This window comes from Bos mutus, chromosome 27 (genome assembly GCF_027580195.1).
Source record: "Bos mutus isolate GX-2022 chromosome 27, NWIPB_WYAK_1.1, whole genome shotgun sequence".
In the NCBI taxonomy this organism is placed as follows: Eukaryota; Metazoa; Chordata; class Mammalia; order Artiodactyla; family Bovidae; genus Bos; species Bos mutus.
This window is the reverse complement of record NC_091643.1, coordinates 43,171,986-43,192,595: the sequence shown is the minus strand read 5'-3', so window position 1 is coordinate 43,192,595 and position 20,610 is coordinate 43,171,986. Positions and strand designations below refer to the sequence as shown.

The 20,610-nt window shown below is 50.0% G+C and overlaps 1 protein-coding gene across 1 annotated transcript in view; it reads left to right on the top strand.

Annotated features, from left to right (window-relative positions):
- DLGAP2 (DLG associated protein 2) overlaps positions 1-20,610 on the top strand; it is a gene marked incomplete at its 5' end in the record, with an annotated part of 452,741 nt that overhangs the window by 366,559 nt on the left and 65,572 nt on the right. Inside the window, one exon of the mRNA XM_070364120.1 lies at positions 5,118-5,329. Within this exon, the coding sequence (XP_070220221.1) occupies positions 5,118-5,329 (212 nt within the window). The remainder of the gene's footprint in view (positions 1-5,117; positions 5,330-20,610) is intronic.

Below are 20,610 nucleotides of genomic sequence, written 5' to 3'. Positions count from 1 at the left end.
AGAGATTTACCAGGCTCACGGCTGGCAAATGCTCAAACCCCAACATCCGTCAATGAAGAATTTATTTCAGCAACATTCCTCAAATGCCTGCCTGTCACAGGCCCGAGACCAAGCCAGCACCTGACAGTGATGCAGTGAACGGTCGCAGCCTCCTGGGTCAGTCCACGTGCTGGACACTCGTCACGCCCATCAGCCCTGCCCCCGTGTGCTGGGATAGGGGACAGCGTCCGGACAGAGGTGGGGTCACTTCAGACGGGGTGTGGAGGAGTCGGTCTCAGAGCTGACCCACACCCTCAGCTCTTGGTCAGAAGTCAGCATTTACTTTGGGCTGTGTGGAAGCACCCAAGGCCTGAGGCCTTTGAAGTGCTTGAGGCAGAAACCAGAAAAGGCCCATTTGGTAAAGATGGATGGTTTTTCTAAACCGCACATGGAAGGCTGACTGCACGTTAGGCTCGACTTTTCGCCGCGTGGACGGGTGGCACCCGACTCCCACGTTGTTCAAGGCTCAAGTGCACAGGCTCATGTCCATGTATAAAGCTTCCAAACACTAATAAAACAGAGAAATAAAAGGAAGGTCACTTGTGAAATAAGAACATGAATCTTAATATCAAATCGTCTGGTCCCTGACAGACGTGTCCAGAGGGAAGGGGAGAATTTGGGAGCTCGTTTCTGGGTGAAGACTTGCCGCTAATCTGGACCCGAGGAAGGAGTCTCAGAGGCCCGCCCGCAGGCTGCTCTGACCTCCAGGTGGAACAGCGCACCACAGTTCCCTCCATCAGTGACACCGTGCAGAGGAAACCAAGAGCACTGTGGTTTACATACAGAAAAGAGCTGTAGTCAAGGCTTGGGTCGTCACAGACAGGAAGGCAAACGCTGGGATCACACAGGACAGGAGCCTGCCCTCCAAGGGGTGGGGTCACACAGGACAGCAGCTGATCCTCCACGGGGTGGGTTTGCGTCCTGCTTCTTGACCCCCAGGGTGCTGGCCACGTCCCCCCAGTGTGTGGCATCACAGCCGCCCCAGACAGATGTCCAGGCTGCCCTCGAGGGCACCCCACTCAGACCCATGGTCTTGCACTGTGACAGCCTGGAACTGGGAAGCCCAGCTGTCTTGCTCTGTTATATTCCCAGGGCAAATGTGCCTGGCGTGCATTTAAAACAAAACAAGAAAATTGTGGACTGAATGGAGAAGACATGTCCCCACATGGACACCTAGTGTTTGATGGCATTTTCTTCCTTGGTTTCAGCACCTGGAAGAGAGTATTATTACAAAACCCCTTGTACCTTTGCCATGCTGCTTAAAAGGAAGAAAGGACATTTTAGTCTGCAGCCTGAAATCTTCTTCAAGCAATAAGCAGGAGATACTGAAATCTACACTCACCTCAACCTTAAGAAGATGCCTATTCAGAAATTGTAAATGTCAGTGCTCTAAGCAAGTAGGAAATTAGAGTAATAGTTATCTCTAAATGCAGCAAAGGTTACACATGGATTCGCAGAAGCTGTGGATACCGTGAAAAGAAGTTTATTCGTCCATGAAGCACTTGATGTTTTGGGGTCCACCCTGGCCACCCTCAGGCCCGCCGCTGCAGGTTTGTGACCCTGTAATGTGCTGAAGAAAGCGTTCTTTACTGAGGCACGGTGGCGTTTCAGTGTCACTCCCCGTTCTTTTTACAGTCTGCAGACATATGCTTTGGAATCAGCGTTGCAACTGCCCTTGACTCTGGTTTACTCTCCTTCTGTATTGAAATCTCTTCTGTCAAAGACTGCGAAATTGGCAGCTTCAATCAGAAACAAAAATATACAAGCTGATCTCATTTGTTAGTTAATTCACAAGCTTCTGGGGAAAAAAATCTCTACTTTGTTTTTTTTTTAACAGAAGCATGTTTTTGATTCACAAAAATTCCATAAGCTGCCAGTGGGAACGCGTCTTCCCTGGCACGTGGCTCCTCCCCATCCACCTCCCGTCAGCCTCCTTGGAGCGCCTGCCCCACAGCCGAGCCCCTCTCCGGGGTGCTGGCGGGGGAGCTGGAGTCTCTGTGAGACTCTTCTGCCTGCTGCTCGAGTCCCAGTGACTTAGAGCCCCCAGCCTCACCTCCAGGAAGCCTTCCCCGATCACCTCCTCTCTGTCAACAGCTTCCTCTGGCTCCTTCCCTATTTGCCCTCTGCACCTCCTTCTTTGCCCTAATTAAACCATAATTCACTTTATTTTATGCCTGTCTCCTCTACTGAAATGTATTCTCACTTGGGACTAAATTTTCTTAAATTAAAAAAATAAGTTTACTTTTTATTACAATAGTTATTAATATATATATGGTCCATGTAGAAAATTTAGAAAACATAAAGAAAAATCATTGAAAAGCCCACCATTACTGTCTCCCAGTGATCATTGCACATCCTCCCGGCTGTGTTTCTATGCATAATACAGCATCTCTGTCTTTCAGGGCTTCCCTGGTGGCTCAGCGATAAAGAACCCCCCTGCCAATGCAGGAGACAAAGGAGACATGGTTCAATTCCTGGGTCGGGAAGATTCCTGGAGAAGGAAATGGCAACCCACTCCAGTATTCTTGCCTGGGAAATCCCATGGACAGAGGAGCCTGGTGGGTACAGTCCATGTGGTCTCAAAACATCAGACACAACTGAACACGCGTGCACACGCACACACATCTGCTTTTACAGTATCAGAAACATGGTGTCCAAAGTTTAGAAAGTGCTCTCCCTCATGGACATCTCTCCTTGGCTAAATACTCGTTCTTGTGCATATTATCCATGGCATGGTTTAGTAGATATTTTCAACCACCCCATGAGATATTATCAGTTCCCTCCTTTGACCCTAATGATCAGTTCACAGTCCCCAGCACGAATCCTGTTGTCTGGGGATATTGCTGGGTCAGAGGCACCCACAGATCGAGTCTTCCGACTAGTGGCATAAAGCGTGGGCCCATGTTACTGCTGGGCAAGAGGCTGGGGGCAGCCTCTGTCCCACAGCCTTGTCCATCCTCCAGTTTTCGGGATTGCTGAAACTGACCCCCATGAGGAGAGAGGCCTGGATGTCTGGAGAAGCCCAGACTTCCCTCCTCCTGATCTCCTCTCCCGAGTGCCCCCACTCCTGTAATCCTGTGTCTGTTTCCCCAGTGGCTGTGTTGCCGGCGTTTCTTCTTCTTCCCGCAGTGTCTCTGGCAGCTCTGTGCTGCCCTCTGTGGTCTCGTGCCCACCCGCCTGCCCAGGTCTGGACCCCTCCCCGGGGTCACCATCCCCTTGAAAGCCGCTGGGAGATGGGCGCTCGGCACCTGGCTGTAGGGAACTTGGACATGCTGCCCCCAAGCCCTGCTCTGCAGCTGGGAGTCCCTGGGCTACGCCGCCCTGAGGGTCAGGCCTGTGAGGACCCAGAGTCTCTGTCCTGTGAAGCCCCCTCCTCTTCCACGTGAGGCTGGCGTGTCTCTGTGTCTTTCTTGGACCCAGCCTGGCCCGGGGTTGGGGCCGGTTCCGCACCCAGGCTGCAGGGAGGTTCAGCGGAGTGTCACCATGGGGTCTGGGGGGCTCGGTACCCATGCGCTCACCCTCACTGAGGGGCGCCTGCTCCCTGCGTGTTGGTGGGGGCCCCAGAAGGGGCATCCGTCCTGCCCTGGGCTGCAGTGTGCGAGATGGAAGATGGAGAAAAAGTGCTTTCAGCTGATAACTCTGCCCTGGCAGCTAGCCCTGCGTGTCCCTGGCTGGGACGGTAACGAACAGCCCAGTGGCCCCATCAAAACTGAGAGATGACAAATGAACGCATCAACAGACAAGCTCACAGACACAGAGAAAAGACGTGCGGTTGCCGAGGCGGGCAGGAGGGGTGGGGAGGACTAGGGGTTTGGGGTTAGCAGATGTAAACTAGTGTTTACAGGGTGGGTAAACAGCAGGTCCTTCTGGATAGCACGGGGAACTGGATTCAATATCCTGTGATAACCACAGTGGAAAAGAATATGAAAAACAGTGTATATATGTATAGCTGAATCACTTTGTTATACAGCAGAAATTAACACAAGGTTGTAAATAAATTGAACTTCAATTAAAAAAAATTTTTTTTAAACGTGGAAAGATGGCAAGACTCCTTTTACAATGAACCCACTCCAGTATTCTTGCCTGGAGAATCCCCATGGACAGAGGATCCTGGCAGGCTCCATGGGGTCCATGAGGTCGCAAGGAGTCAGGACTGAATGACTACGCACAGCGCAGCCATTAACCACAGGACAAGCCCCACCTACGAAGACTTTGTCAACACGGAACTGCATCTCCCCTGTCTCCACGAAGAGCATGGTGGGAGATTCCCTCCTCCAGCGTGAAGAGCATGTGCACTGGGTCCTTGGACTACATAGCTCTGTGTGATGGTGCCAGCGCGTGTGGACTCACACAGCCCCCTACACTCGGCCGTTGCCTGGTGTGGTTTTGGTTTTTATCAGCATCACGGCTGGTGGAGCGTGAAGGGACCGCTCTGCCCTGAGCGCCCGTGGCGGAGACACCCTGTGATGTGTGTGCTGTGTGAGGACCTCAGGTTTCCTGGGGGGCGGGTCAGCACCGAGTGCAGGCCTGCTCCTTCCTCCCCGCAGCGCAGCCTGCACGCACGCCGCCGACAGCACATGGTCTGAGTGCCGGGACTCAGGTCCGGGCGTGCCCTGGCGTGCAGGGCCCCAGCGTGCAGGGCCCCGGCGTGGGGGCCACGACCCACGCTCCGTGTCAGCACTCACAGGCCTCAGGGCCTCCTCCTCTGGTTTCCTTCTTCTCCTCCTTTCTTCCTCTCCACACTGGAGACCTCTTTTGTCCAGTTTTCTCAAGGTTCAACTGCTTTCTCACCACAAGGAAATAAATCTAAGTGTTAGCAGTGGTTTTTCCAGGTGCTGAAACTACGTTTTTTCCTCATTCTACTTTTCTAACATTTTCTCACTTTTCCCATAACGTTTGTCACTTTTATAACAGGAGGAAAAGCAATGATTATATGTGAACATCCTTTTGGGATTTGAGTGACGGACCATGAAGAAGCATGTGACATTCGGTGCTGAGTGCTGGTGACGAGCCGTGTCTTCGGGGGCCGCGTCCCCAGGAGGCAGCTGGGGCCCTGACGCCCTGTGTGCTCTCCCCAGGTGCCCCAGGACGAGTGGGCAGGGCGCCCCACGGGGGGCAGAGATGACGAGATCCCCTGCAGGAGGATGAGGAGCGGGAGCTACATCAAAGCCATGGGCGATGAGGACAGCGGGGACTCGGACTCCAGCCCCAAGACGTCCCCCAAGCTGGCCCTCCGGCCGGAGCCCCTGCTCACATCCATCGGACAGAGGCCGCTGGGAGACCTCCAAACGTAAGCCCCCTGCACCTCCCCCGCCCCAGCCCAGGGCTTTCCTCACACGAGCCAGCAGTCAACCCAGAAAAAGCCCAGGATTGCAAATATTGGACTCAATGGCCATCAATTTAAAGTCCTCTTTAAAAAACCTATTAGACCTTTGGTTACACTTACTGCATAGTAATGAAGGAAATATACTAGGGTGATTTTTAAGTCAGGTATTAATATTTGAGCACCGGTCATAGCCAGTGAGCACCGGTCATAGCCGGTCATAGCACCGGTCATAGCCGCCCATGTCTTCTCAGATCATTGCAGCTATGTATCAGGAGTTCCTGTGTGTGAGAGACAGTCACAGTGGGGAGTTTTGGGTTTACTGTAACTTTACAGGCGCGTATGTAGGCAACAAAGTTTTTGCAAGGTAAGAACAGGAACTGGATTAATTTTACAAATATCATAGAATATGCTTTATATATTTGTCCAAAGATACACTGTGGGGTTTTTAAAATTGAAATATAGTTGATTTACAACGTTGCGCCAATCTGTGCTGTATAGCAAAGTGATTTAGTTACATGCATGCACACACTCTTTGTTTAAAGTCTTTTCCACTGGGTTTATCCCAGGATATTGGGTACCGTTGTCTGTGCGCTTGTTTATCCAGCCTGTCTGTGACAGTTTGCACCCGCAGTCCACGCCCACCCCCACGCCTCCCGGCAACCACACGTCTGTTCCGTGTCTGTAAATCTGCTTCTGTTTCATAGATAAGTTCATCTGGGTTACTTCAGATTCCACATATAAGCGATATCATGTGGCGTTTGTCTTTCTCTTTCTGCCTTACTTCACATAGTATGATAATCTCTAGGTCCATCCACGTTGCTCAAATGGCATCATTCCACTCTTTCTTATGGCTGAGAAATGTCCCGTTGCATATCTGTTCCACACCGTCTTTGTCCACTCATCTCTGCGTGGACAGACAGGATGAGCCCCGGTCTTGGCTATTGTGACTAGCGCTGCAGTGAACACAGGGGTGCGTGCTGAGATACACTGCGGATAAATTCAACTGATTTCCAAAATATAAACAGAGGAAATGAGGAACTTGGCTATTCGTTTGAATGATGAAAACATGACTGCAGTTCTTAGCTGTCAGACTGTCGTGTGTTTCGGGTCCTTCCAGCTAAGTCTGGATTCACATGCAAAGAAGCACCTGCTTTTTCCACCACGAGCTTGGCTTCTCTGGTGTGGAGGTTCGACAAGAGGGTGAAGCAGCAGGTCGACGCTGTTCCCGGGGCATGTGCTACATTCTCCTTATATGTCTGCAGATTATTCTTTTCCCCCAAATCTGACACTGCAGTGGATACGTGACGCGGAGCGGGTGGTGCCGTGCCCAGACAGTACCATGCCTTGTAGGACGACTCCGCGGATTCGCAAAGTCCATGAAACTCCCATAGCAAGTTGTTCCTTGTGTTAAGATACGAAATTTCTCTTGAAAATATGTTACTGGGCAGTACATCAATTAAGTTGTTGTTATGGCCTGTTAGGATCTTAGCACATCTTGGGATTTTATAGGTTTCAATATCATTTCATTTATTTTCATGTTAAATGACCTCACAAAAGCTCAGGTCTTTCCCCAGGGAGGTTAAAACTGTGCCCACGTTATGGAACAAAACCCTGACTCAAAGGGATGAGGTGCCTTGGCCACATAAGGACCAGGGGTTTGATTGAAAATGGTTATTGTAATTCCACGTTCAGGGAAAGTACTTCACCTGAACAGCAGGAGCGCATGCCGGGACCACGTGCTTTCTGTGAGAAAGGAGAAGGTGGTTCCAAAGTTGGGTTTAAAACATGGCCCTGAGCAGAAAGTCTGGGATTTAGCAGCTCCCCAGATGTGTTTCCCTCCAGCACCACAGAACTTCACCAGTGGGAGCTGACTGACAGGCGGATTAAGATTCAAATGATAAACATAAGAATTAGTGTCTGCTGACCTCCTTCAGGTTTTTATTCTCCTCTTGGTATGCACAGTTAATTCTATTGATGTTAATAATGGTATTCAAGAAGGCAGATAAAATAGCCAGAAATAGCCCGGTAATTATACTTTAGTTCTAATTGGATGGATTGAGGATGGATTGATGTTCTTACGGTTAAACTGTCATATGGGCATGCTGACCCCTGGGGGTTTTACATGCCTCCTGCCTCACATACACTCTCCTGTGTGATGGACTTGCCCAGCAAGCCTGCTTTGATTTGCCTGGCTGAGACCTGCAAGGGTCTGGGGCTACCTGTCGTCAGCCCTTTTGAGCCACATAATGTAACCTCCCTTCTGTGAAGGCTGCTTGACCTCTGGGGACAGTGGTTCTGTTGAGTGTCTTGTCTTCCTGCTGTTACACCAAGAAAGCAGCCAGCCCTCCCATTAATAACTGACCGTGCTTCCTTATTACACACGCAGGGATTCTCGCTCTCCCCTTGCTGTGTTCTCTAAACAGTGCAAGGTGACAGAAAGTCTTTTCACTCTGGAAAGAAAAATGAAGCAAAAACAAACAAGCAAAGACTTGTCGCACTTGTTTTACTGCCCAGAATTCTCAAGAGTTGTGTTGATTGATCGAGGACAAACTCTCTATGGGTCAGACCCTGCCCACAGGCAGATGCCACTGAGAGCTATTTTAAATGCAATGTAAATTTCAAGATGCTATTGAATCCAATTTACTAGGTTTTAAATTAGTTTATGTATTAATATCTGGAGAGTTCACTTTTTATTATTATGAAAGGTAGACCAACTAATTTAATTTTAGGGTCTTTTTCTACTAAGTTGAATTGAGAAGTCTAATCTCTAATAATTTTGAACATCTCTGAGTCATTCTTTCAAGAAGGTAGCATTTTAAATTTGCAGAGAAAGGAGAGCTTATGTTACGAATTACTTCATATGTAAAGATAAACTCAGGAGGGTTACAGATATAAACATAAGAATCATGTTGGCATATGTAACTGTATACAGGTGTGTGTATATGTCTACATGTGTATGTACGGTGTGTGTATATGTACACGTGTGTATGTACAGGTGTGTGTATATGTCTACATGTGTATGTACGGTGTGTGTATATGTACACGTGTGTATGTACAGGTGTGTGTATATGTCTACATGTGTATGTACGGTGTGTGTATATGTACACGTGTGTATGTACAGGTGTGTGTATATGTCTACATGTGTATGTACGGTGCGTGTATATGTACACGTGTGTGTGTACAGGTGTGTGTGTGTGTCTACATGTGTATGTACGGTGTGTGTATATGTCTATGTATGTATATACAGGTGTGTGTATACATGTGTACATACAGGTGTGTGTATGTACATGTGTATATATGTACATGAATCTGCATGTGTGAATATTTTACAATCTTGAGTTGGAGAAGGCATCAGTTCAGTTCAGTTCAGTCGCTCAGTCGTGTCCGACTCTTTACGACCCCATGAATCGCAGCACGCCAGGCCTCCCTGTCCATCACCAACTCCTGGAGTTCACTCAGACTCACATCCATCGAGTCAGTGATGCCATCCAGCCATCTCATCCTCTGTCGTCCCCTTCTCCTCCTGCCCCCAATCCCTCCCAGCTTCAGGGTCTTTTCCAATGAGTCAACTCTTCGCATGAGGTGGCCAAAGTACTGGAGTTTCAGCTTCAGCATCAGTCCTTCCAAAGAACACCCAGGACTGATCTCCTTTACTATGGACTGGTTGGATCTCCTTGCAGTCCAAGGGACTCTCAAGAGTCTTCTCCAACACCACAGTTCAAAAGCATCAATTTTTCAGCGCTCAGCTTTCTTCACAGTCCAACTCTCACATCCATACATGACCACTGGAAAAACCATAGCCTTGACTAGACGGACCTTTGTTGGCAAAGTAATGTCTCTGCTTTTGAATATGCTATCTAGGTTGGTCATAACTTTTCTTCCAAGGAGTAAGCGTCTTTTAATTTCATGGCTGTAGTCACCATCTGCAGTGATTTTGGAGCCCCCCAAAATAAACTCTGACACTGTTTCTACTGTTTCTCCATCTATTTGATGTTGAGTTATGGCAGCAGATGCCATGATCTTAGTTTTCTGAATGTTGAGCTTTAAGCCAACTTTCTCACTCTCCTCTTTCACTTTCATCAAGAGGCTTTTTAGTTCCTCTTCACTTTCTGCCATAAGGGTGGTGTCATCCTTATGACACCACTTGAGGTTATTGATATTTCTCCCAGCAATCTTGATTCCAGCTTGTGCTTCTTCCAGCCCAGCATTTCTCACGATGTACTCTGCATAGAAGTTAAATAAGCAGGGTGACAATATACAGCCGTGACGTACTCTTTTTCCTGTTTGGAACCAGTCTGTTGTTCCATGTCCAGTTCTAACTGTTGCTTCCTGACCTGCATATAGGTTTCTCAAGAGGCAGGTCAGGTGGTCTGGTATTCCCAATGCATATCCCAACCTTATTCCACAGTGAGAAACTACAAAATATTGACATATTTTAATTCATAAAACTAAAAACATATTCATGGTAAAGGCCAACAAACAAATGAGCAAACTAAAGGTACTGTCACCAAAGTAAGACAGTCATGGAAACCTGGGGAGATGCCCCATGATACAGGTGACATGTGCTCACATTCCTCACACAGAGAGACACCTTGCAATCCAGTCAGGAAGAGATGAGCGCTGCGGCCATATAAACGGGCAGAGGCCAGAGAAGCCATTCACATACCTCATCAATGACTGAAAGTCTGGGAGAGCTCTAGCATTCCACTGAAAACTAAAAATCTAAACTCCCGTTCTAGAGTGTAAAGGTGCAGAAATGTAGTGGTGCTCACTAGTTCTCGTGCATCACTGAAGGAAGCAGTCAGTTGTCCGCATGCCCATCAGCAGGGATCTGGTCGCACAGGTGGGTTCACCTGGAAGAGCAACACAGCTAAGATGCTCTTCATTGTTACATCATCAGTAATAGCAGAAGTTACAGTAACCCAGAGTCCACCATGATAGTACTGACTGAACAATAGATATACTCAAGTATTGAAATAGTAGAATATTATTAATAGGATATACTAGAATATTAGGCAGCTATAAAAATGAGGAACACTTCTATGTGCTAATTGTGGAGCAATCCAGATTACATCAACTTTAAAAAACAAAGTACAGGACATTATTATATAGCTGCCACTTTTTAAAAAAAACGTGAGAGACTGAGAATCTTTTTATGTTTATTGTAACCACAGATTCTCTCTTTTTTAAATTTGTTCATGTGTTTTTTGGCTGTGCTGGGTCTTCGCTGCTGCGTGGACTCTTTCCTAGCTGTGGAGAGTAGGGGCTGCTCTTCGTCACGGTGCTCGGGCTGCTCTTGTCGGGGAGCGCAGGCTCCAGGGGCGCGGGCTTCAGGAGGCGTGGCCCCTGGGCTCAGCTGGTGCAGCTCCCGGGCTCACCTGTTCTGCAGCCTGTGGGACTGAACCTGTGTCTTCTGCCTTGGCAGGTGGGCTCCTCCACTGAGCCGCCGGGGAAGACCCGATGCTGCCACTTTTATATGATAAAATGGGAAAATAAGACTAAAACGCGTGTCAGATTGTATTACATAAAGAGACAGTAGAAGAATCAATAAGGAGCTAATAAAAATGTTTCCATCTAAGGAGCAAGGAGGAAGTAGGTGTAACAGGGATGGACAGGACATCTCAGTGTGCCTCCTTTTATATATGGTGTGGACCTTCATTTATGCAAACGTGCCATCTATTCAGAAATATCAGAACTTAAAAGACGTAATAAAAGAAAGTAAAACCCACTCTCAAGAGACAGAGCAGCCAAGAGAAGATTTAGAGATGACTCATGACAGAACCATCAGAGAGAACTTTAAAATAATGGATTAATGCCATAAAAGATCAAAGGGAAAACGTGGAGTACTCAAAGACACCAAAGGGAAATGGGCAGAGAGAGAAAGTGTAAGGAAGAGGGAGGCAGAAGCACTGCAGGGGAAACCCACGGTGTTAGAAGCAGAGGTGCTGAGCTCATCAGTAGATGCGGCACAACCACGTGATGGTCAGTGAACTTGAAGATAGTCTGCAGGAATCACCACACACACAGAAATGTAGGAAACAGAAGCAGAAAAGAGCACTCAGGAGCTGTGGGCAAACGTTAAATTGTCCAAGGAACTGAATCCCAGGAAGAAAAGAGAAGGTGAACAGTCCATGGAAGAAGCATTTGAAGATGTAACGCCCAAGAGTTCTGAAAACAGTGAAGGATGGCAAATCACAGATCGAAGAATCTAGAAAGCCTCGAGAAAGATAAGTACCCCAGACAAACCACCAAAACCCCGTACAAATACACACATATTCAAACCACCAGGAACAGAGAATAAAGAGAAAATCTTAAAGAAAGCTGGAGAAAAATAAAGGACATTACACACAGAGGAACAAACCTTCTCACAGGGTTTTTGTCATAAACTAGTCAAGCCAGAAAACAATGAAGTGACACCTTTAAAGTATTAAAAGAAAAACCTATGAAGCCAGAATTTGAGACTTAGAGAAAGTATCTTTCAAAAATGAAGAAAAGATCAACTTTTGAGGATAAAGATAGCCACTATTAGCTATTTCTCTCCATTTTAATTACTTTTTCAAATTTCTGTAATGAATATGTAAAGTGCTTAATACTGACCACCTTTCCTTTCCAGCCCTTTGGGCAGGGAACTCGACTCAGAGGTAAAAGTAATACATACTGTCCTTTCTTCCCAACATTTTCCCTCTTCTCATCGTAGGATCTCTCGAATCCGCCCGCAAGTCAGGTCGTTCCTGACCACCCTCACAGCTGCACGCACGTCCCCTCGGTCTACACCCAGCTGCTTCTGTGCGCTTTCTCTCCTGCTCATCCAGCCGTGACACGCGTGTCCCCCCACAGCACTGAGAGCAGTGCCCAGTTCATCTCCTGGCGAACCAAGGGATCTGATTGCGTAATGGATGGAGAGCTGTCACGCTCGAACAATGAAGAGTGCTGAAAGCCATCACTCTTTACATGCGAGTCGCTCTCTTTACACCTGTGGTCTTCAGATGTCTAACAGCGATGGCATGGATGATCAGCCAAACACTTAGGAGAAGTCAGACAGGACTTTCTGTTAACTAAACAGAAGCCAACGGCTGTCAAAGCCCCACCTGTCCCCAGACAATGCACTGAATAAAGAGATTAGAGCAAAAGAGGTGAATCTGTAAGATTTGAGGGCAAAATTAAACAACATTAAGCCTAATAGTAAACCTAAAGCAGCAGTGACTTATGCAACTTTCCTAAAGGTAGTAAAGATGAGTTATTCTATTAAAATCATTGCCTTCCTTGGTGTATTGTACTTAGTATATGCATTTGTTTCTTTATTCCTCCAATAAGTAAGTTTGTGCTAGGACTGGGTGTGTAAATAAGGTATCAAGTAAATAAATGATTGAAAGTACAGACTGCCAGGGCACTAACCAGGCAAGCAAAACTAATTGGTTAATTTTCAATGACAGGAATCATCTTTACAGACTATTAAAAAGTGAGATTTTGATGAACCAAATTGCTCTTGAAATAATTTATTGAGATAAAGATGTTTTTAAAAATCTCTTTTATTGCAAAATTTGGCAAATATATATAAAAATGTATGTTCATTCTTTAACTTTTTATTTTGTTTTGGAGTGTAGCCAATTGCCAATGTCTCGACTATTCCAGGTACACAGCAAAGAGACTGAGCCACACATATACACGTACCCCTTCTCCCCCAAACTCCCCACCTACCCAGGCTTCCACGTAACGTCGAGCAGAGTTCCTTGTGCTGCACAGTAGGTCCTTGTTGGCCGTCCATTTAAAAATATAGCAGTGTGTACACGTCCATCCCAAGGCCCCTAACTGTCTCTTCTCCCCATCCTTCCCACCGGTAACCGTAAGTTCCTTCTCTCCATCTGTGAGGCTGTCTCTGTTTTATAGACAAGTTCAAGCCTCCAATGAGAGCTCAGTTTGGCTGGCACCTTAGTGTCGATCTGTGATACTGTGAGCAGAGAACCTGGTCACTGTGGGCCAGACTGTGACCTACAGTTCTAAGGCAAGCTAACTCTTGAGTGTTGCTTTAAGCCACTGAATCTATGATTATGTGTTATGTGGTGTGTTAGTCAGGGTTCTCCAGAAACACAGAGTGTGTGTGTGTATGAGAAAGAGAAAGATAGACAGGGGTTAACTGTAAGAAATTGGCTCTCATGATTGTGCAGGCTGGCAGATTCTAATTCTGTATGGCAGGCTGGCAGGCTGGGGTCCCAGGGAAGACCTGAGGTTGTGGCTGAAGGCTGAAGGCACAATTTCTCTTCCCCAAGGAGGTCAATCTTTTTTCTTAAGACCTTCAACTGATTAGATGAGGCCCACCCATATAATGGAGGGCACTCTGCTTTCTCAGTGTCTAAAAATTTAAATATTAATCACATCTAAAATCCCTGGGCTTCCCTGATGGCTCAGTGGTAAAGAATATGATTGCCAATGCAAGAGATGTGAGTTGAATCCCTGGTCCAGGAAGATCCCCTGGAGAGGAGAATGGCTACCCACTCCAGTATTCTTGCCTGGGAAATCCCATGGGCAGAGGAACCTGGCAGGTTATGGTCCATGGGATCACAAAGAGTCCAACAGGACTGAGCTACTAAAGCATGCACATCTAAAAAATGCCTTCACAGTGCTGTCTAGACTCAGTTCAGTTCAGGTCAGTCGCTCAGTTGCATCCAACTCTTTGCAACCCCCTGGACTGCAGTACACCAGGCTTCCCTGTCCATCACCAACTCCTGAAGCTTGCTCAAACTCATATCCATCGAGTCAGTGATGCCATCCAACCATCTCATCCTCTGTCATCCCCTTCTCCTCCTGCCTTCAATCTTTCCCAGCATCAGGGTCTGTTCCAGTGAATCAGTTCTTAGCAAGAGGTGGCCAAAGTATTGGAGCTTCAGCTTCAGCACCAGTCCTTCCAATGAATATTCAGGACTGATGTCCTTTAGGATTGACTGGTTTGGCTGTCTAGACTACTCTTGACCAAATTGCTGGGTCACACAGTCAAGCCAAGTTGGTACATGAAATGAGCCAACAGACATAGCAATGGAAAACGAATATGTGAAAATATTAGCCATGGTTATCTCTGGGTGGTGGACTTCTGGCTGAATTCCATTTTCTTTTAAATATTTTCTGAATTTTTTCCAAAATTATATGTTAGTGTTAACATAAGAAAATATATTGAAAATCAGTTTTATTGTCTTCTAAGCCTCCTTGTAACCTATAAGTACTGTTTCTTCAAAAATAATACCATATTTAAAACAAATTATCCTTGTGTTGTAAAGTTACTACAGTAATAAATTTATGCTCTGTGACTTTATTAGACTTTGCAGCTTCAAGTGGAATTATAATTTTATGTGGACTTTAAAGCCATAAAATGGAGCTTATTCCCAGCAGTGCTGCCATATTTTGTGTCTCCAGGGCTCATTTTACATGAGACATACAGTGGGAGATGCTCGGGGAGAGGCGCGTGTCCTTGGCAGGGGTCGGGGCTTGGCGTTATCACCAGGGAGCCTCTTCCTCGATGGTGCAAAAGGGGTGAGCATTTGCGGGCTGCTAGCCTGGACCCTCTCTGAAATCACTTCCAAGTCCAACACCCATCATGTGTACCTGGGGAGGAGCCTCCGCACTCCTGGACCAGACAGTGCACGGCTTTTCCTACACAGACCCCCTCCCAGGGCCAGACACTGCCCAGTACCGGGTGACTTCCGGCCACTGCAGAGTTCCCATACGGAGAGTCCTCTGTCATTTTCCTGCACATTCGGTGTCATAATTCTTCTTTTCCATCTTCTGTGTCTTTCTCTACGTCCTGATTACATTATCGCCTCCTCAGATGACAGTATACACTCATTTCTTTTTATTATCCTGGTAGTGGTCATGCCGTAGCTCTTCAGCTAACACTGTTAGCTGACAGGGACTCCACTTATGATCTGTTTCGTGGTACAGTTACACTGTTATTTTCATTTCAGATGGAGGTGCATTTAGTGATTATCTCCAATCACAGCAGGATGCTACATTTTACTGTCAACTGATTCCTACATTTGTATGGTGACTATTCAAGTAGATGTTAAAGTCAGCATTTATCATTAGATATGGCAATAGTGAAAAAAACCTCTTTCTCCTTAAGTAGTAATAGCATGTACCTCTTACTTTATACAGTGGTAGGTAGTCAAACATTTAACCTATAAAATCAGCAGTCAGAAAATACAATGGAGTGAGAAGAATGGAAACAAACATTTATCTGCCGCGGTGGTTTTTAATTTCTGGTACTAACGGGGAAAACACAGAACAGAGTGGCTGTTGCCAGCAGAACAGAACGTGTTCTTCACATGCTGGCCCGGGAGTTTACCTGGTTCCCTGTTGGTCTCACTCTCCAGACTTCATACTAAGTCTCTCGAGAGCATAGAGCTCACCCCCATTTTCCTGACAGAGTTGGCGCTTAATAATGTTTAATGGATGGAACTGCTTTTAAGGAAATTTTCACTGGGGCCATTCTGTTGGGTTGGCTTCCCTGGTTGCTTAGTCTGTAAAGAGTCTGCCTGCAATGTGGGAGCCCTGGGTTCGATCCTTGGGTCAAGAAGATGCCCTGGAGAAGAAATGGCAACCCACTCCAGTACTCTTGCCTGAAGAATGCCATGGACGTAGGAGCCTGGTGGGCTACAGTCCATAGCGTCACAAAGAGTTGGACTCGACGGAGTGACTTTCACTCTCATTCTGTGGGATTGTCAGTGGTGATTTTTACTAAAACCTTGTGTCCCAGGCGTCTCCCTTGTTATGCTAATAATTGTCTTAAAAACTATTCCTGAAGGCCATAGAGAACCACTGAAGAAATTCAAGTCAGCTAGCAGATTCCTGTTCTAGAAAGGTTGATCCAACTGGGTGGACACCATCGGGTGTCCGTCAGGAGGCCTGGGGGAGTCACCAGGGCTGCCTTAGTGATGTTGTGTGGGTTGAGAAAACTGGCCTGGAGGCAGACGTCCTAGGGACAGAGTGGGACCCCCAGGGCTGTGACTCGGGCAGGGCTGGGGTGGCGTGCAGTGAGCGGCTGCTGTGAGGAGGGCAGGCATGGCAACGGCGCCGAGTCTGGCAGGGCAGGTGGCGCGCAGTTGCCGAGAGGGGTCGCCCCCATGGTCCCGGCGGCCGGGTGTGAGGATGCCTCTTTCTGCTTCTGCGGGGTCAGCGGGGCGGGCGGCGCCAGAGGACAGCGGGCACCCCCAGGAGACCAGCACTGCTGCGGTACCCCGCCTTCCTGATCGGACGGCAGGGCCCACGGACGGGCAGGAGAGGCTGGGGGAGTGGCCAGGGTCTCAGCCACGTGGGGAGATGGCAGGGCTTCCTGAGGAAGGGCCATCCCGGCCGTCCCCGTGCTGGACGGTCCAGAAGAGGCAGGGGCTGCACCCCGGCCCCCTCCCCGGGGCAGGCTGCTTCCACAGCGGCTGGTCTCACCTGTCACTCATGGACTCTCTGCGTTTTCCGTTCTCTTCAAAATCCGCATTTTCTCACTTCCTTTTGTCGAGGGTTTGATAAAGAGTCTCTGTATGTGGACTGAATTTTTCTTTGGTCTCCACAACCTGGAGGTATTTAGTGTTAACTGCCGTCCTTTGTGTGCAGACTCTGCCCCCAGAGGGTGCTCCGTGCACACCGGCCGAGTACATGAGTCAGGTCTGTGCCGGCCCAGTGGCACCCGGGCAGTGTGTGTAGCTCAGTGAACAGCAGGTGCGTAGGCACCGAGGTGGTTAGCGGTGACGTACTGGTTGCCATGCTGATGGATCATCCCCTTGCTGCACCTATGGTTACCTGTTAGCCACCAGGCTGGTTAACCCACAAGCAGTGCTGGCTGTGCCCTGTTTCTTAGGCCTCTTCTTAATGCGTGCGACTGGGGGCTCAGAAGGCTGGTCACTGGAACACACACCCCCTCAGATGGGCCCCGAGAGCCCCTCCCGGAAGGGGCGGGCCTGAGGGACCCCAGCCCCTGATGCCCTGGCCTGAGGGTCCAGCCAGGCACTGGCCTGAGTGTGAGCGTCACGTCACGGATCTAGTCTGATTCCGCTGCCCTCAGACGGGCGCCCGGGACAGGGCTGAAAAGGCAGCACGTCCTGTGACTGTGTCTCCGGGCCCAGGCCCAGGAAGGATCAGGACAGATCTAAGTGCTTCCCAGGCGGCTCAGCAGTCAAGAACCTGCCTGTTAGTGCAGGAGACTCGGGGTCAATCCCTGGGTCGGGAAGATCCCCTGGAGGAGGGCATGGCTACCCGCTCCAGTATTCTTGCCTGGAGAATCCCATGGACAGAGAAGCCTGGCGGGCTACAGTCCATGGGGTTGCAAAGAGTCAGACACGACTGAGGGGCTGAACAACCACAAAGTCAGGCTGCGTGTTCCCTCAGAGTTCTCCAGGCAGGGCACTGCCATTCACTTTGGCTGGTGAGTATTTGATGAGCTCCAGCACATGTGGTCAAACTCTAGTCTCCTTTGCAATAAGCCTTCCGCCCCTGCTGCCCCCGCCCCTGGTCTGCGCGTCCCGTTTCTGCATCTGCACCTGTGCACCCCAACATCAGGGATCCTGGGCTCATGCCCCCCATCTCAGTGCCCAAGCCATGTAGGGTAGGGCCGCCTTGGGCACAGGCCATCCGGCATGTTCCCTGGACAGAGCGCCTGAGTCCAGCAGACCCTGGTGTGCTCAGAGCTCGGCGTTTGCTTCCCAGTGCGGTCACCCCGGGGCCAGCCCCAAACCCAGTCTCCATCACCCACGGGAAGATGTCTCACAAGTGTGTTTGTTGTTGTTTGTGGATGAAATGGATAAAAATGCAGGTTCTCTGAAGGGTCCCTCAGTGGGGCACCCGCGCACGCTACCCCAGTAGACCTGTGTTCCTCTAAGTGTCGGAGGTCCAGAGACCATCTGCCACAGAAGCGCCTTGGATGTTTATTGAAGTTCAGATCTGGAGCTGACGCCACCCATGTGACTCCACCTGGGGTGTGTGGTCCAGGAACCAGCAGGGCACTGTGATGCTGGGAGCTCTGGGAAACCTTCAGTGGGTATTTTCCTGTCGTCCTGACACTAGCTTTTAATATAAACCAGCAAGTGTCAGAAATTTTAGTAAAGAGAAAGGCTCCGTGCTTGCTTAAAAACCCATCTCAGACATAGAGAAAGGAGTGGAGCCTAGTTGCAACGGAAGGCCCTCGGGGGGCAGGATGAGTGCCCGAGACGGTCTTGGCTGTCCCTGAGCGCAGCCCTCGCCCAGCGCGGCCCAGGGTGGCCAATGCCTCCGTGGGGTACTCTCTCCGTGCCAGGACGTGCACACTGCTGTGGCCGCTGTCTTGGTGGCCCAGCATGCACGGGCCGGCAGGGGCGGCCCTGAGTCCACACTGTCCCCTGCCTCCCTGGACTCCCACTCAACCTGGAGTGAGCAAGCAGTCTAGGCTGGCCGTCACCAGAGGGGCAGGTGGGGTGGCCACCTCACAGACTCACTCAGCCGCACACCAGGGAGGAGGGGGACGGCAACCCCCAACACCAGACTGGGGTCTCCCGGCCTCGAATCCCTGCTCTCCCCACCCTCAGCCGTCCCTCTGCAGGGATCAGAGAAGTTCTGTGACCACCTGGAGGAGGACAGCCACGTCTGCAGCCTGGAATCTCCCGTCCACAACCCACAGGGCAGGCGACCCCAGGAGCCTCTCATCCACAACCCACAGGACAGGTGACCCCGGGAGTCTCCCGTCCATGACCCAGAAGGCAGGCGACACCAGGAGCCTCTCATCCATGACCTGCAGGGCAGGCTACCCCAGGAGTCTCCCGTCTATGACCCTCAGGGCAGAAGACCCCAGGAGCGTCTCATCCACAACCCGCATGGCGGCCAACCCCAGGAGCCTCTCATCCACGACCCGCAGGGCCATCGACCCCAGGAGCCTCTCGTTCACGACCTGCAGGGCAGGCAACCCCAGAAGCGTCTCGTCCACGACCCGCATGTCAGGCGACCCCAGGAGCCTCTCGTCCACAACCCACAGGGCCATCGACCCCAGGAGTCTCCTGTCCATGACCCGGAAGGCAGGCAACCCCAGGAGCTTCTCCTCCACGACCCACAGGGCAGGCAACCCCAGAAGCATCTTGTCCACGACCCACATGACAGGCGACCCCAGGAGCCTCCCGTCCACGACCCGGATGGCAGGCGACCCCAGGAGCCTCCCGTCCACGACCCGGATGGCAGGCGACCCCAGGAACATCTCCCGATGCTCGGCTCTGACCACCTGGAGGGAGCAGCCCCGGCTCTGTGTTGGCTCAGGAACTCTCCCGCCTGGTTGCCTGAAACACCGCCTCTGGGTAAGATGATTCCTCTCGCACCTGAGGCCCAGCGCTAGACTCCCTTTGGTGCCCGCCACCACCCCTCCTGGGCACCTGTGTCTCTCACCTCTGGGAGGGAACGGAGCGCGGCCCTGTCGTGACTCGGAGGCTGAGGCTGTGAAGGCAGGTCCGCTCTGGGACACACTGCTGCTCGGCGTCGCGCTCATCTGAGCTGCTGGTTTATCACACAGCTGCGATGATGCACCACAGGCTTTGAAAATGCGTGTGTAGCACTGAAGTAACACACGCACCCTCCGGAGGGAGCCATCTTTGTGCAGAGTCTGGATCACCTGCGCAGGGACCTTTGGGCCTGGGGTCACCTCTCAGAAAGGTGAGTGCCCTGTCATGAAATGAGTGGGCCCTCATGAAATGAGGCCCCAGAGATGCACAGGGGCTTTGCAGGATGCGAGGACAATGGCTGCCTTTGGTGGGAGTTGCATGACTGCTCACTCCACGGCCTCGGGGCCTCCCCCACCCAGGGAGGCCAGGGCCCCTGGACGCACCGTGAGCCAGTGACGGGGCCTCGACTGGCTTCTGAAAACCCCTCCCGAATCATCACACTTCAGTTGACAAGTGACAGAAAACTAAACATGTTTCTTTCCACACCTGATTCCTAACCCCTTGACTAGGATGTAACTTACAGACCATGCAGTTCATCCCCTTGACGTGTACAGCTCAGTGGCTTGTGGTGTATTCACAGGTCCTTGTGATCCATGTCAGGATGTGGCTTCCCACTGAGGAGCCGCCCAGCTCCTCCACCCCAACCCGACAGCCACCCCATGTGCTCTCTGTCTCCCCGGTTTGCCAGTTCCGGACGTGCCGTGGACATGCAATCCTGCAGCACGTGCCTTCATGTTGGCTTCTCCCACCCAGCGTGTCTTTAAGGTTCCTCTGCTCTGTGGCCAGCGCCAGCCTCCTCTGCTGTTACAG